The 14,704-nt window shown below is 46.0% G+C and overlaps 1 protein-coding gene across 6 annotated transcripts in view; it reads right to left on the bottom strand.

Moving 5' to 3' along the window:
* Positions 1 to 14,704, bottom strand: part of stum (mechanosensory transduction mediator stumble) — a 211,910-nt gene that overhangs the window by 152,411 nt on the left and 44,795 nt on the right. For all 6 annotated transcript variants that reach the window (XM_073989280.1, XM_073989281.1, XM_073989282.1 and 3 more), the window contains 4 exons: positions 4,753 to 5,558; positions 3,806 to 4,696; positions 3,119 to 3,742; positions 43 to 3,053 (listed from right to left, as the gene is read on the bottom strand). In XM_073989280.1, the coding sequence (XP_073845381.1) occupies positions 43 to 3,053; positions 3,119 to 3,742; positions 3,806 to 4,611 (4,441 nt within the window). In that variant the 5' untranslated portion in view covers positions 4,612 to 4,696; positions 4,753 to 5,558. The remainder of the gene's footprint in view (positions 1 to 42; positions 3,054 to 3,118; positions 3,743 to 3,805; positions 4,697 to 4,752; positions 5,559 to 14,704) is intronic.

Raw genomic sequence — 14,704 nt, 5'->3', positions numbered from 1 at the left:
TTTATTTTAAGAAGAATTTCCGTATCTTTGGGCTTTACTTACCTCGCTTATCCGTGCCCTTGCCACCAGGCTTTTCGGGAACAACCAAGTCTAGGTTTTTCCTGCTCAGATTACTATCGGAACGTTTCTTACCGAGTAGACTTATTTTGGAACTTACACGCATCAAAGACATATTTGAGGGTTGGCGTTTCAAAGCGGACAGCGTTGCCACATCAGCTGCAGCCACGGCTGCTGTGGCTGTGGCAGTTGCTGTACTGGGTTCTCCATTCTTTTGGACCACAAATGTTGAGGTCATATCACTTTTGGAGGGCTTACCCGCCGTTGATGAGGAAGACGTTTCAGTTTTAGTTGAAGCTGCAGCTGCTGCGGCGGCTTGTGTACCTGTCAGTTTCTTGCCATTTGTTTCGCCTTTTTTGGTCCCGGGAGTGGGAGTTTTGGAATCCCCAGCTTTCTTTTTTAAGTTCAGTGAGGATGGTTCTCTTTTCTTGGGTTGAGTTGTGCCTGCAGCAGGTTTCTTGGACAAATTGGAGGGTTCTCTTTTGGGAATGCCGGGTTTACTGGCAGGTTTTTTAATTTGAGAAGTTTCTTTTTTCCTGGCCTCTCCTTGTTTTCTCGCAGCTGAAGGAGTCGGGCGAGCTGAGGCTTCTGCTCTACGCCCCATTGAGGGTGTCTTTTTGGCACTTGTCTGCTGTTTAGCGCTGGCTTTCGCTTTCGTCGAAGACGTTCTGCGTATATCCGTTTTTGGCAGTGGTGGTTTGCGGGCCACAGACTGTCCCCTGGACTGCGAACGATCATCTTTATGGCTAACTGGTATGCGGGAACGAGAATTGCGATCAGGACTTGCCCGTGATTTACTACGACTGCGCGAACGGCTTTTTGATTTGCCACTTCGTGGACTAATGGAACTTCGTCGAGCTGCCGATTGTCTTGATGTGGAACGTTTGGGGCTTATGGATATGGATTTTCTTCGTCCACTTGCCGGAGATTTGCTGGGAGATTTCCTCCGTCCCTCAGGAGAGGTACTGCCACCTCTGGCCACCGAGTGCATACTTAGTCGCGAATTAGACCGTGAATTGGCAATTTCCTTGGCCAATTCCATGCGTGACTGTGGCCGAGATCCGGGTAAGGATATGGGTCGGGTTGAAGCCCTTGAGGTGGAACGTGAGCCGGCCCTAGATTCATTGCGTGAGGCGGCCCGTGAGCCGGAGCGTGAATGTGAACGTAATTCTGCCCGAGATGGTGCGCGTGAACCTGCCCTGGAATAAGCCCTGGATCCTACTCTTGATCCTGCTCTTGATGTTGATCTTGATCCGGCACGGGAGCCTGTTCTAGATTCCATCCTTGATTGCAGCCTTTCGCCTGCTCGAGATGCAGTTCTAGATTCACCCCTGGAGTGCGATCTTTCCTCGGCTCTTGAATGCGTTCGTGAATCCATTCTGGAATCTACTCTGTCTTCGGCTCTGGAGTGGGATCTTGAGGCCATTCTGTATTCCAGACTTTCTTCGGCTCTTGAATGGCTTCGGGAATCGATTCTGGAGTCTAGTCTTTCTTCTGCTCTGGAATGGGATCTTGAATCCATTCTCGTGTCTGGACTTTCCTCTGCTCTTGAGTGGGCTCTTGAATCCATGCGGATGTCTTGCCTGTCCTCTGCCCTTGAGTGGGTCCTGGAAGTTACGCGGGAACCAGGTTGGGCGCCACCATACTGTGATGCCCTAGAACCTGAACGACTGCCAGGCATCATTCCAGGCATTCCCTCGCCATCCTCCTTCATGGGTGACCCCGCCCTTGATCCTATTCTTGATCCCGCCCTTGATTCATGCATCTCCAACCTAGAACTTGCCCTGGAATTTGTTTGACTTCTTATGGGGATTTTTGACAATGAATCCCGACGAGAATTTGTATCCGATAAACTATCCGAAGCTGGCGCCGGTGGTGCTGGTGGACGCATTCCATGGCTGGGACTTTGGGCCGAACTGCTGTCCTTGTTGGGTGTACCAATAATGGGCGATAGGGGTGTGGGTTTGGCAATCTTTGTGCGCAAGGGCCTACCCGTGGTGGTTATGGCCACACTAGAGCTGGAGGAAGATTTTCTTCTCGCCCCCGGGCTTGGCAATTGAAAGACGGATTTTCTTCTCTTGGGGGTTTGGGGTGTGGAAGAGGCTTTGGGTTTGTCGCCACCTGGTCCACTTAGTGATGGACGTCTAAAACTAAAATCGGAAGTGGTTACCGAACTGAGATTCGAACTCCTTCTATCCGAGGTGGTTTGTGTTGAACTACGCCTTGAGGGCGAGGTAGAACTTGAACGCCTTCTCGTCTTGCCATCATGCAGGGGAGAGAGTAGGGGCTTTCCCTTCCCTGTTTCCATAGACAAATCTTCCATGCTGGCCCAATTTGATTTGGAGGGTATGCGAGCCAGAATCTCTTCATGATTGAGGACCTTGAGTAGGCCCTTTTGTTTACGTGTGGGATTTGGGTTGGGTTTAATGGGCCTTGGCAGGGCTCCCGGAGGAAATACAGCCTTTTCTGGTCTTAAATCTAGGGCAGAACGATTCAGTCTTGGTATTGAGGTGCGATAGGGATCGGTGATCATGGGCAAAGCTTCCATGCTTTTCATGTGGGCTTTGGTTTTGGAAATTTGGTCCAGAGTTTCGGGTTGTTGGGAGGAGGGGCGGCTCTTGCCTGTGGGTGCTTTCGATGCTTTATTCTGCGCTTCTCGTTGATGTAAAATACCCTTTTGGGTTGGCAGTTTACTGGGACTATATCTACCGCTCATGTCAAATTGCACTGAGGGTCGTGGAGAATCCTCCACAGACATCTCCGCCAGGGGTGGCATTAGCTGAGGCAGCTTAAGCTGGGTGGAGGATAGTGACTTGCGCTGCATGTGAGACCGAAGGGGTGGTGGCGCGTGTGTTGAAGATCTGGAGGGTATCAAGGAGGGAGAGCTGAGCTCTCTGGTCCTCTGATAGCGAGGACTTTGGGCTTGGGAAGACGGTAGCGATTTCTCATTGAGTATGGTAAAGGAGGTCTTTTTGTGTAGGCGGGATTGTTCAACCCTAGAAGAAGGAAACAGATTTATAGAGAGGAAGAGAGAGAGAGAGAGAGAGTTCGCTGAGCTTACCTATAATCTCCTCCCGTGGTTATGGAGTCTTTCAATATCACAGGTGATCGCTCTCTCTGTAGCGGTGTCTGAGGCTCCACCAAATCCTGGGCCAGGAGTTGTGGTTGCGGCGGTATGGGTGGCGGCGGTAATGGTGGCAAAGGTGAACCCTCATCATCTACAATTTCTCCCATGAGAGACAGTGGCAACTCCTCATCATCCAGGCTCTCACTGAGCTGTGAGCCAAATACACTTTTTCGCCTCTGTTTAATGTATTCTCGGGGTGTCAGTACTAGAGAGGGTGATTCTTCCAGAGATCTCAGGCAAGATGGTGAGGGGCTGGGTGGCCTATCTGGAGGCCTTAAGCCGTCCAGGGATACCGTGGGCTCGGCCAAAACTTGGGTACTTGACATAAGCCTTTCCTCGGCACCACTACTCGAACCATTCGAATCATTGATCATGGCTGCCACGGGTGAACTGAGAGGCATTTCATCACGCTTAATGGACATGACATTTTTCGAGCTGGGCCTAAGGGTGGGCATTTTATTGAATTCCGGATACTCAAGGCTTGCCTGGCGAAACCATTCTCCACTGGAATAGGATTCATTGGAGAACTGGCGGGGCATCTCAACGTCTTTGGGAGAGCTGTGATGGAGAGAAAAAAATCTTACCAAATCAAGAGGACCTTGGGAAGTTCACAACCCTTACCTTAAAGAGTGTATATCCTGCTGCTGCTGCACCTCCTCCCTTGAGCCGCTGGTGGATTTCCTGGTGGTGGTTGCCTCACTATACTCCCTTAGGGAACGATTATCACTTATGGTATAGGTCTCCTTAAGTTCCATGACATCCTGGCCACCTGTGGCTGGCTCATAACCACTGGAGCTTCTCAACATTTCACTGGGTGTCAGTAGCATATAATTCGGAGAATTTTGTTTACCCGAGGAAGACTCGCCACTAGAGTTGGGCAAAATTTGTATATCAGGAGGTTTCAGCCGTGGTATGGCTGAGGGTAAAACCTCAAAATTTCTGGGTGAAGGGGTGGAAATATTTGAAAACCTCCTACCCCTAAGGCTGGTATAGGGTACCTGGGGAAAAAGGCGCTGAGGCAAATTTGCTTCCAGCAGTAGTTGATCCTCATCTGAGGTCAATTCCACCGAAGTGGGCCGCAAAAAGGCCGGCGAAACCAAACCACTGGACAAAAAATCATCAGGTGGCGGCGGGGGTATAGGATCACCAAACAAGGAATTAAACCCCGCCTCAATTTCGGTATCCACATCAACCTCGGGATTGCTACTTTGTCGCGTGGAAGAACGTGATGGAATGTGGCCGGCGGTAAAACGTCCCGTCTGAGGCCTCAACGATGATGGTGGCATGACTTGATAGTTATAGTCCAAAGGTATTATGGAAGGTGTTTCACGCTTTGAACCCGTAGAACTACTGTGCGATGGTGGTCTGGAGTTATTATTGAACAAAGGTTGTGGTGAGGAGAATGATGATGAAGATGATGGGTTCATATTAAGCTATTCGGTTAGCTGTGGATATGGGAAGTTTATGCATGGACCTGGTGGGTACTGCTACAACAGCTAAGGGAAGGAGGAGCTGCAATGAAAAAAAAAATTATTTTTGAAATTAAAAAAAATAATCTCCAAACCCACCTTGGCTACATATTCCTAAGGCAAATATTTGGTAAATATTTTTGGTTCCACAATTTCCTTGAATGGTGTCAAATATTTCATTCGAAACTAGCAATGTAGTCGTTGGTGTTGTTGTTGTTGCTATTGTGGCTTTTGTTGCTGCTGCTGACGGCCGGTATTTGTCTTCTAAACACATGGGCGGCAATGTTTACCATTATCGATTTCCAAGGTTTTCTTTTGTTTGTCTAAAAAGTTGTAATCTTTCTCTCTCTCTCTCTTTCCACTCTCTTTGGCCTCAAAGCTTTTTTGTTCGCTTTAGCTCTAATTTCTTCACAAAACCACCGTCTAGTGTTGTTGAGGTTACCAAAGTTCAATGCATACTAATAATACCCGTTCGTAGGCTCAACAAGCCAAAGTCCTTCATGGTGGTCAAGTTGTGAGAATTTTTTTTTTGTATTTTCCTTTTTAGCGTCTTATTCGTAGTTGTCCTAATTTCACTTTGCAAGTTGTTGTTTTTTTTTTTTTTGGTTTGTTTTTGTTTTCCTTAGGTCATTGCATGTCCAGTCTGCTGCCTAACTTGGCTAATATGCTAGCTTCGCTTCCTTTCGGCCTGTGGAAGTTGCCTTAGAAATTTGTGGAATGCATTTGTTTGGGAAGTTAGCTGGAGTTGTTGTTGTGTGTTTTTTTGTAACCAGAATTCCTTGGAGTTGATTATGTAGGCCTCCTAAGTTATGACTTGCAATGCATTTCCAAGTAAATTTAATTTCACAGTTCAATGGCTTTAATTCTTGTGGTTAACTGCAATGGCGTGGTTGGGGGTTGAATATCTGAAAGTAGGGGGAAGAATTCATTATTAAATTATTTTTCTCAATAAATCCAGCACTAATCAAAATGTGAGGTGCATATTTTTAGGCATATTAGCATGTTTTAGATCAAGTATCAGCACCATATTTTTGTTGCATACTTTAGCCAGCTTTTATCGTGTGAGTGCATGATTTTTCAGTTATTTGAATTGTGTGCGTGGAGAAAGACACACTCTCTCTCTCTCTCTCTCTCTCTCTCTCGTTTAAGGGTACATTTGTCCCTTTTCCCGATAGATGCTTTGGATCATTGTGGCACAAAACTACGCACGTGTTCTCCCAGTTAAACATGCACTCACACAATAACACAATGTTGTGGACTGGTCTGGTGTCAAGCTCTTGGGAACAAAGCGTTACTCTACAAATTATCAAGTGTACAAAGAACCGCGTCGCTGCTGATTACCGGATCGATTAAGAGCACTTCTCAAACTGCTTTAAACGTCATCCTGGATTTCCAACCTTTGGATATCCTAATCCAGTTTCAGGCGGCGAGAACTGATTTTAGACTCCGGGAGTCAGGGTGTTGGCGTGGTTCACACTTTCGACACTATATAATATATACAGAAGGGTCTAAGATGGAAGAAGGTAATGTCGCTGGCGTCTACTGTGAGAATCCACTAATTAAAAACTCATACAAGCTCAACGATAATTGTAGTGTTTTTTCAGGCAGAGATTCTTGCTATCAGGAAAGCAGCTAAATTGGTGAAAGGGCTTGAAGGCAGTCTTTCAGGACCGGTGACTATATATGTCGATAGTCAAGCGGCCCTCAATGCTCTCAAGTTATGGGCCATGAATTCAAGAGCTATTCTTTATTGCAGGAAAGCTCTGCAGGATATACACGATATCGTAAAGCTATATTGGGTTTCGGGTCACAGCAATATTATGGGAAACGAGGTAGCAGATGAACTAGCTCGAGGTGGCTCTAGGTCTATCGACTTATCATGTGCTACTACATCGGCAAACTTTAGGAGATCTTCAATGAGGGGGCACATCAATGATGGCTATAAGTTAGGGATGAAAATCGCAGTGGGACTTATAACAGGTCACTGTAGAGTGAAATCTCTAACTTCAAAATGGGACGACAGTGGCATTGACTACTGCAGACTATGTGAAGATGCGGAGGAGATAGAGACTGTCGAACATCTGCTTTGTAGGTGTCTCAGTGTACAAATGTTTGTATTTGTTTCGTTTTTCTGTGTTGGGAGCAGCATATTCCAGTATGCCTGCTCCGAATTCTTTTGGTCCGTGCCGGGACGGAGGAAAACCCAGGACCAATATATCTGTGCTCAGTTTGTCACATCCGCATCTTCACCCACATCCAACCTTCGGTGAGATGCAATAGATGTTAGGAGTGGGTGCATCTAAGGGGTTGCTCTGGACTTTTCCACGTGAGTGACTACGACAGGGACTATGTTGCTGCATGCTGCGTGAACACAGTCCCCAGTGAGTCGTCGTCGGATTACGAAACTCCATCGTCGTCTGACTACGAAACTCCTCCGCAGTCCCCTCGACAACAACAGCACAAGCAGCCTTTAACAGCCGTTGTTGTCCCAATCCCAGAGAATGCAATTTAATTGCAATGGACTCCGAGGTAAGATCGAGGAAATAGTAGATTTCATGAGTCGGAAGAGCATCAAGGTCGCGGTGGTGCAAGAAACCAAGCTGAACGACAACCACAGCTTAGAACATTGTGATGGTTACAATGTGCTAAGGAAATATCGCGCCAGTAGTGGAGGTGGGGGATTAGCTTTCCTATTGCACCAGTCTGTCCAATACAGACCTACCTCGCTTGAGCCTGGCTCTAATGACCCGTACATGGAATGTATGGGGGTAGCAGTCAGGTGTGAAACTACCGAGATAGAGTTGCTGAACGAATACATCCCGCCGAGAAATAGCTGTATCTCAGATTATAGGCCTGACATTAGCCCGCTCTTGGGTGCCACCGTGGTGCAATGGTATGCACGCCCGCCTTGCACACAGAAGGTCGGGGGTTCGATTCCCCGGCCAAGCAACATCAAACATTTTTCAACGGTGGCAAAATACCCCTCAGTAATGTTGGCGACATTTCATGAGTATTTCAGCCTTGAAAAACTTCTCCATAAGTGGTGTCTTAAGACACGCCGTTCGGACTCGGCGATAAACAGTAGGTCCCATATCATTGAGCTAAATATGAATCGGGGTGCACTCATTGATATGAGAGAAGTCTCCCTTGTCCCGTATGGGATGTTGTGGAACAATGTTTTTTTTTTTTTTTTTTTAGCCCGCTCTTGGTAGGTCATAATCGACTGGTCCTGGGGGACTTTAATGCGCATCATGAGATGTGGCATTCGGCCCTTGGAAACGACCAGAGAGGTACAGCGCTGGCAGAGCAGATTGATAGCTCTACGTTTTGCACGGTCAATGAGAATTAGAGGAGAGCGTCACAGTTCGCCAGGCATAACAATCGTGTCACCTGGTCTGACAAATGACGTTACCTGGCAACCCGCCATTTCCCTTGGATCAGACCATATCCCCATAATTGTCTCCATAAGCAGACCAACCGACTTCATCACCTCTGAACCCCGCCGAGTTTCAGAGAGTTCACCAATCTCCGCTTCAGAGAATTGCCCAATCCTTCTGATGTTCGGGTAGCTTATCACTGCTGCAGCCGCTCGCCATATCCCTGCTGATCGAATACCCGAATTAAGACCAAACTTTCCTGCAGAGGCAGCAAATGAGCGTGATGAGCTTCGTCGTGCCAACCCCAATGACCCCAGAGTAAGGGAGCTGACTCTGGAAGTTAACAGGCTGGTTGGCGAGCATAAGCGGAACAAATGGTTAAATCATCTGAAGAGCTGCAACATTGGAGCCGGTATAGGTGAATTGTGGGCAACGGTTAAGTCACCCTCGAACCCTGGAAGAAAGGAAGATAGGACCTCAGTCACGTTCGGCGACGTTACGTTGACTGACCCGAAGAGGTGCGCAAGTAATTTCAATCGACAGTTTGTCGAGCACCCCGAGAATGACAGGGCGAAGAGAAGAGTACTACGTCGCATCAGATCTCTTCCTGCTGAGGATGAAAATTCAATGCCATCAGAAACGCTAAATCATCCAAAGCGTTGGGCCCTGATGGAATCTCCATGATAATGCTGAAGCAGCTGGATGAGCCGGGATTGGAGTATCTCACTAAAGTTCTCAACTTGTCGCTAGCCAACCTCGTTGTTCCCGAAGTCTGGCTCCCGGAAGACAGGCAAGGATGCCAGCAAAAGTGAATCGTACAGCCCGATTTCGCTTTTGTCGCCCGTAGCAAAGACACTTGAGGTCTTAAGGCCTGGATACATAAGCTGCCTCGCCTGGTTGCCTTGCTTTCCTGCTTCATTTCTGATATAAAAAAAATTAAAGAATAAAGAAGAAAAGGGCAACCTAGTTCGAAATTGGCTCGGCCTTCTTTATTCTTTTATTTTATGTTATGTCAGAAATGAAGCAGGAAAGCAAGGCAACCAGGCGAGGCAGCTTTTGTACCCAGGCCCTTAAGGCCTGCGTACATAAGCTGCCTCGCCTGGCTACCTTGCTTGCTTCTGATAAAAGAATAAAAAAGAAAAGGGCAACCCAGTTCGAAATTTGCTCGGCCTCCTTTATTCTTTTATTTGTATTATGTCAGAAATGAAGCAGAAAAGCAAGGCAACCAGGCAAGGCAGCTTATGTACCCAGGCCTTTACTCCTCCCCAGTATCAGAAATAGCTATCAAGTTGCCGATCATCAGCATAGATTCTGTAAGCAGCACAGCACGACAACAGCGCTGCACGCCATTACCACATATATCTGTCAAGGACTCAACCAGAGACGACCGTGCGATAGAACAGTGATGGTGGCGCTTGACTTATCAAAAGCCTTTGATACAGTCAGGCACTCCACGCTGTTTGAGGACATTGATCAGACAACCCTCCTGCCAAGCTTGAAACGTTGGATAGTCAACTATATGTGTGGACGCCAGTCGTACGTGGAATTCAGGAATAAGAAGTCCAAACCCCGTAGAGTGAAACAGGGAGTCCCCCAAGGTGGGGTGATATCTCCGGAACTGTTTAACCTTTACCTCTCCTCTATTCCGCCCCTCCAGACGGCATCGAGATCGTAACGTATGCGGATGATTGCACGATCCTGGCGTCGGGTACCTATCCTGATGACATCTGTGAGAGACTGAACAACTATTTAACCGATCTTACCACCATTTTCCATTCGAGGAATATGCAGATTTCCGCCACAAAATCTACAGCCACTCTGTTCACCACATGGACAGCGCAGTTTGGACTTGAGTTGAATGTCGTGGTCGACGGTACCAATATTCCGACCACAAACTGCCCTAAAATTTTAGGGGTCACATTCGACACTACATTCACGTCGTGCGCACACACCACAGCTATCTGCGACAAGCTGAAAAGTAGGAACAAGGTCGTCAAGTCCCAGGCCGGCAGCACTTGGGGTGCAGATAAAGAAACGCTGTTGACCACATATAACGCAATAGGTCGGTCTGTGGTAAGCTATACGGCTCCAGTTTGGTCCCCGAGATTATGTGATACGAATTGGAAAAAGATTTAAACTTGCCAGAATGCCACCCTGAGAAGAGCAAGAGGGTGCATCCTCAAATCTTCAGTGGACCATCTACATGAGGAGGCAAAGATTCGTCCAGTTAAGCAACGGAATGAGATGCTTTCGTTGCAGTACCTGCTTGGATGTTACCGTGTGAGCCACCCCAATCACTATTTTGTGGGTAGGCCCGACACATTCAGGCAGATCAGGAAGGATATCCATGCTCTAGAGGGAAAGGTCCAACGATACTGGAGAGAACCCCTAGATCAACAAGCATATCAAGCAGGTTTGAATAACATTCACACGAACGCCAAGGCCTTAAGCAATTATAGTGTGAATAAAGTACTCGGAGTACATCCTCCACCTATCGCAGCTGAGGAGCGTCAGCTGCCACGACAAACCAGAGTAGTTTTGGCTCAACTACGCTCGGGATATTGCAGTCGCCTAAATTCTTATTGGGCGGAAATCGATCGCGCTGTGCAAGACATCTGCCCAGTATGCGGCATGGGCCCGCACGACACACAACATCTTTTCAACTGCCCCGCCAAACCTACCCATCTGGAACTGGAGATAGACACAGAGCCAGATTGAACAGAAGAACGAACATACAAACATAATAAAAAAAACTGTTACAACAACATCAACTCATCATCTTCTATACTTCACCATCATCTCGTCATCTCTATCCCATCATCCTCATCTCACCATACCGCATCAACATCCTCACATCTTTAAAACTTCATCAATAACCTACACAGGATGAACACAATGGACCAATGGCCTCCGAGTGAAGCAGTCACCTATACTACTAGATGGCTGCGCATCCTTAAACCTAAACCTAATAACACAATGTGAGCTCCTTATAGGATGCTTCCGCGTTAGGTATACATTAAAAAATTAATTGACCAGTCATCTTGTTGGGTCATCGAAGGTAGAAATAAGTTTTAGACGTTTCAAGTGTATAGTTTTAGGTGTTTGTGATAGAGACCACATATATTATCTGCAGTGAAAACATGCACTTAACTGTGGGAGGCAAAAACTGCGCCACCTCAATTGGTTTCCGCCACAAATATATGGGTGGCGTAGATTAGTTGGGTTTGCTAGGCCATTGAACAAATGAGGAAAACTGCCTGAAAAGTTGCCTCTCACTGTCCGAAATTGCAAGAGGATTTTGATTTAGGACTTTATTGTATCTATAAACGCTTATGGTTTCGATAACAACCTGTTGAGGCACAGTTTTCATGCAGTTCAATATCGACAATCGGTTGACGTCTGACGAAATGGCGTCTTTGATATCTTCACAATAGCACCTCAAGTCCTCACGCAAATATCGGAGATATGGATCTTCAATTACAGTGTGATGGCTCGGATGACACGACAGATTGGATACCTACATTTAAGGTAATTACAAAGCCAACGAGTAACATCATTTGGAAGGGTGGAATGATCGAACGTATCGTATCAAGAGTTGTCACAATGGTCCTTTCTGGCGATCGCCGCTTATCTAGGCAATACACAATCGTAGCCTTTATGTCCTACAAAGCTATTGAAACCATGTTGTTGGGTAGCAAGATGGAAGCGCACTTCGGGCGGTAAGATTATCCATTGATAGTAGATTTTCCGGCTTCAGAATCGAAATAACTCGGGCCAAATTCCAGATATCCGGAATCATGTGTAATTGATAACTCTAGAACTCTGGTCGGGTAAGGTAGGTTTACGACAGCGTCGCCCATAACATTTCGATCAATACTAAAGCATGCGTGTATGCATGGGTGAAAAAAGCAACAACCACATGATGTTCATCGTTTGTTTATGTATACATACACTGTACGTGCGAGAGAGAGAGAGAGAGAGAAGCAAATGCAAAAACAACTCAGTGGGTGCCCTCACTATACTGTCTTTGCAAATATTATATTTCCATTAATACTAAAGAAGCGCGTCCCTGGTTTAGGATGTGCAGCTGCTGTGATGGCAGCTACTCCACTCGGAGACCTCAAGGTCCATCGTGATCATCCTGAATATATTGAAATTTGATGGCTGTAGATATGTAGATGGTGATGGTTGTATGTTGGATGTGTTGTAGATGCGGTTATGGATGTGATTGCAGTTATGGTTGGTTGCAGATATGGTTATGGATGTAAGGATTTGAGTGAGTTGTTGTCCTGATGATGATTGATGACTTCTGAGCTATTGCATTACAGTTGGCGTTAAGGAAATGAAGGTAAGTTATATTTAGATAGCAAGAAGTGGAGAGGATGGAAAGTGGAGAGACAGGGAAGGAATAGAAAGAGAGTAAATATAGCAGAGAGATATGAGATGGAAGTAATAAGATTATAGATTGATTGAAGAGATTTCCTAGACTATTTCTAATCTATATTGACCGGCCCCATAGCCATTTAAGGCTTCTGCAGTATGTAAACAAGGTTGTAGGATCGATGGAGGAAAAGTAAGTGAGGGATTCAATCACAAATGCACCAAAAAGCCTATGTCTTTCGGTCGAAAGGCTTGGACACCGACAAAGGAGGTGCTCGATTGTCTCCGTCTCCTCTTCATCCTCACATAACCTACAATACTCAATGTTATTGTCATCCCACTTGCATGTCAGTTATGACCCCTACAGCGATTCTGATTTCTGACTTGCACAGTGAGAGGAGGGACACAGTTATACGCCCTGAGATTACCGACCAGATTTACATAGATACCTTACAACCAGGTACTTCATGCCAAACTTTAACGTTTTTCTCTGCGTAGAGCTTACTGAGCTTGTCAAGGAAAAAGCACAGCGGTGGTTTGACACAATTCTCTACCCTGAAGTTCGAGGATTGGGAGCCTCGTCTTGCTAATTCATCAACTATATCGTTTCCCTTAACATTGCAATGCCCTGGAACCCAGCACAGCTTAACAACTTACATGTTACATGTTTTTACGATGTTTTTAAGACAGACCTACAACTTTGAACAGTCCTAGATTTAATAGTGTATGACCTTAACGCTTTTAGAGCAGCCTGGCTGTCCATGTAAACAGTGACTATCTTATCTACAAGGTCCGTCAGTCCCACTAGTAGCTCCAAGGCTTTCCAAACAGCAAAAAACTTCTGCCTGAAAAACACTACAATTGTCATTAAGCTTATACGAGTTCCTGATATTTAGTTCTTCACAAAACACCCCAGATCCCGTGCTTTCTTCCATCTTCGACCCATCGGTGAAGATTGCTAGGCTATGGGGAAGTGGTCTCCCTTGTTCCCATTCTCTTCTGTCGGGGATTATTACCTCAGCTATGTCAAAGTCCAGGCTTGGTGAGATGTAGTCAGTCTCATCTCCCCTGTCTCTTAGTCCAATCTGACTACATATCCGCTGTAGAACACTAGCATGTCCAAGATATGAACAACGCCACACATTTAAGGAACAACGCTTAAGCCTCAAGGCAGATCGTGATGTTTGATACTGTACAAGAATATCCATGGACTGGACGTTCAGTATGGCATTCAATGCTCAATGAGATTTGACGTAGCTCGTTGCACAGCTACACTTCGACGAGTTTAATGTACAAAAAATACCCCACAGAGAGGCCTGGACCCACAACTCCTCACCTTAAAGGTATATACCGATCGCTTCAAGATGGAAACGGGAATAGCGATACTTTATTAATTACGACTTTCATACAGGTTGAACGAAAATTATCGCTGTAAACAGGGCCACTAGGAAATCCTTCGGTAAAAATGTACAAAGGATCCTCGAACTGACCCTTAACCATACAAAAATGTTGAACATTTGTGTGAGTGTTACCACAAGGATTGGACAGATAGGGCCCAAATTTAAACATAAACTAAGTTTCGACAATATTCAGAGATCCATCGGTTGCTACGTCTATGAGAAATCGCGCGTACCATTTTAGAACTTTTGTTGGGGAGGTACCGGAAGGAGGGGACCTATAAGCACCACCTTCGAATAATAATCCGAATAATATCCAAAGTTTGGACGAACGTAGTATTCGGTTCCAGCTCTCCAGCCACTACATATGGTGCCATAGGGGTTTTTCACAACTTTCGGGCTGTTTTCTCAAGAAGTATGGACTTGCCTGAAAAAGCTTTTACTGTTGTAATTATGCATTCATACTTCAACAAAAATCAAAGTGATTCGAGATCAAGTCTTAAAGTGAACTTTTGCGAAATTTTGTGTGGGAGGTACCCGAAGGAGGGGACGGATTGAGTCCATATTGGAACCTCATCTAAGTCTGGTAGGTATTTCACGATGCGCATAGTATGGACCAAATCGGTTACTTCCTTCAAGAATTATCGTGCGCACAAATTTTCCGAACATTTCCGAATTTTTTGTGGGGGAGGTATCGGAAGAAGTGGACCAATATAACCCATCTTTGAACTTAAACTAAGCTTGGACAAAATACAACGAAAGCCAAATTTTGGGCCGAATCGGTTGATCCGTTCGAGAGTTATCACGCGCTCCATCCAGACAGATAGACAGACGGACGGACATTGCTAAATCAACCCTAAATTGTCTGAAACACATTTCGTCCAAACATACTTGGGG

Source organism: Musca autumnalis, unplaced genomic scaffold (genome assembly GCF_047663935.1).
Source record: "Musca autumnalis isolate F117 unplaced genomic scaffold, ASM4766393v1 scaffold_5, whole genome shotgun sequence".
NCBI lineage: Eukaryota > Metazoa > Arthropoda > Insecta > Diptera > Muscidae > Musca > Musca autumnalis.
This window is presented reverse-complemented; position numbering and strand designations above follow the sequence as displayed.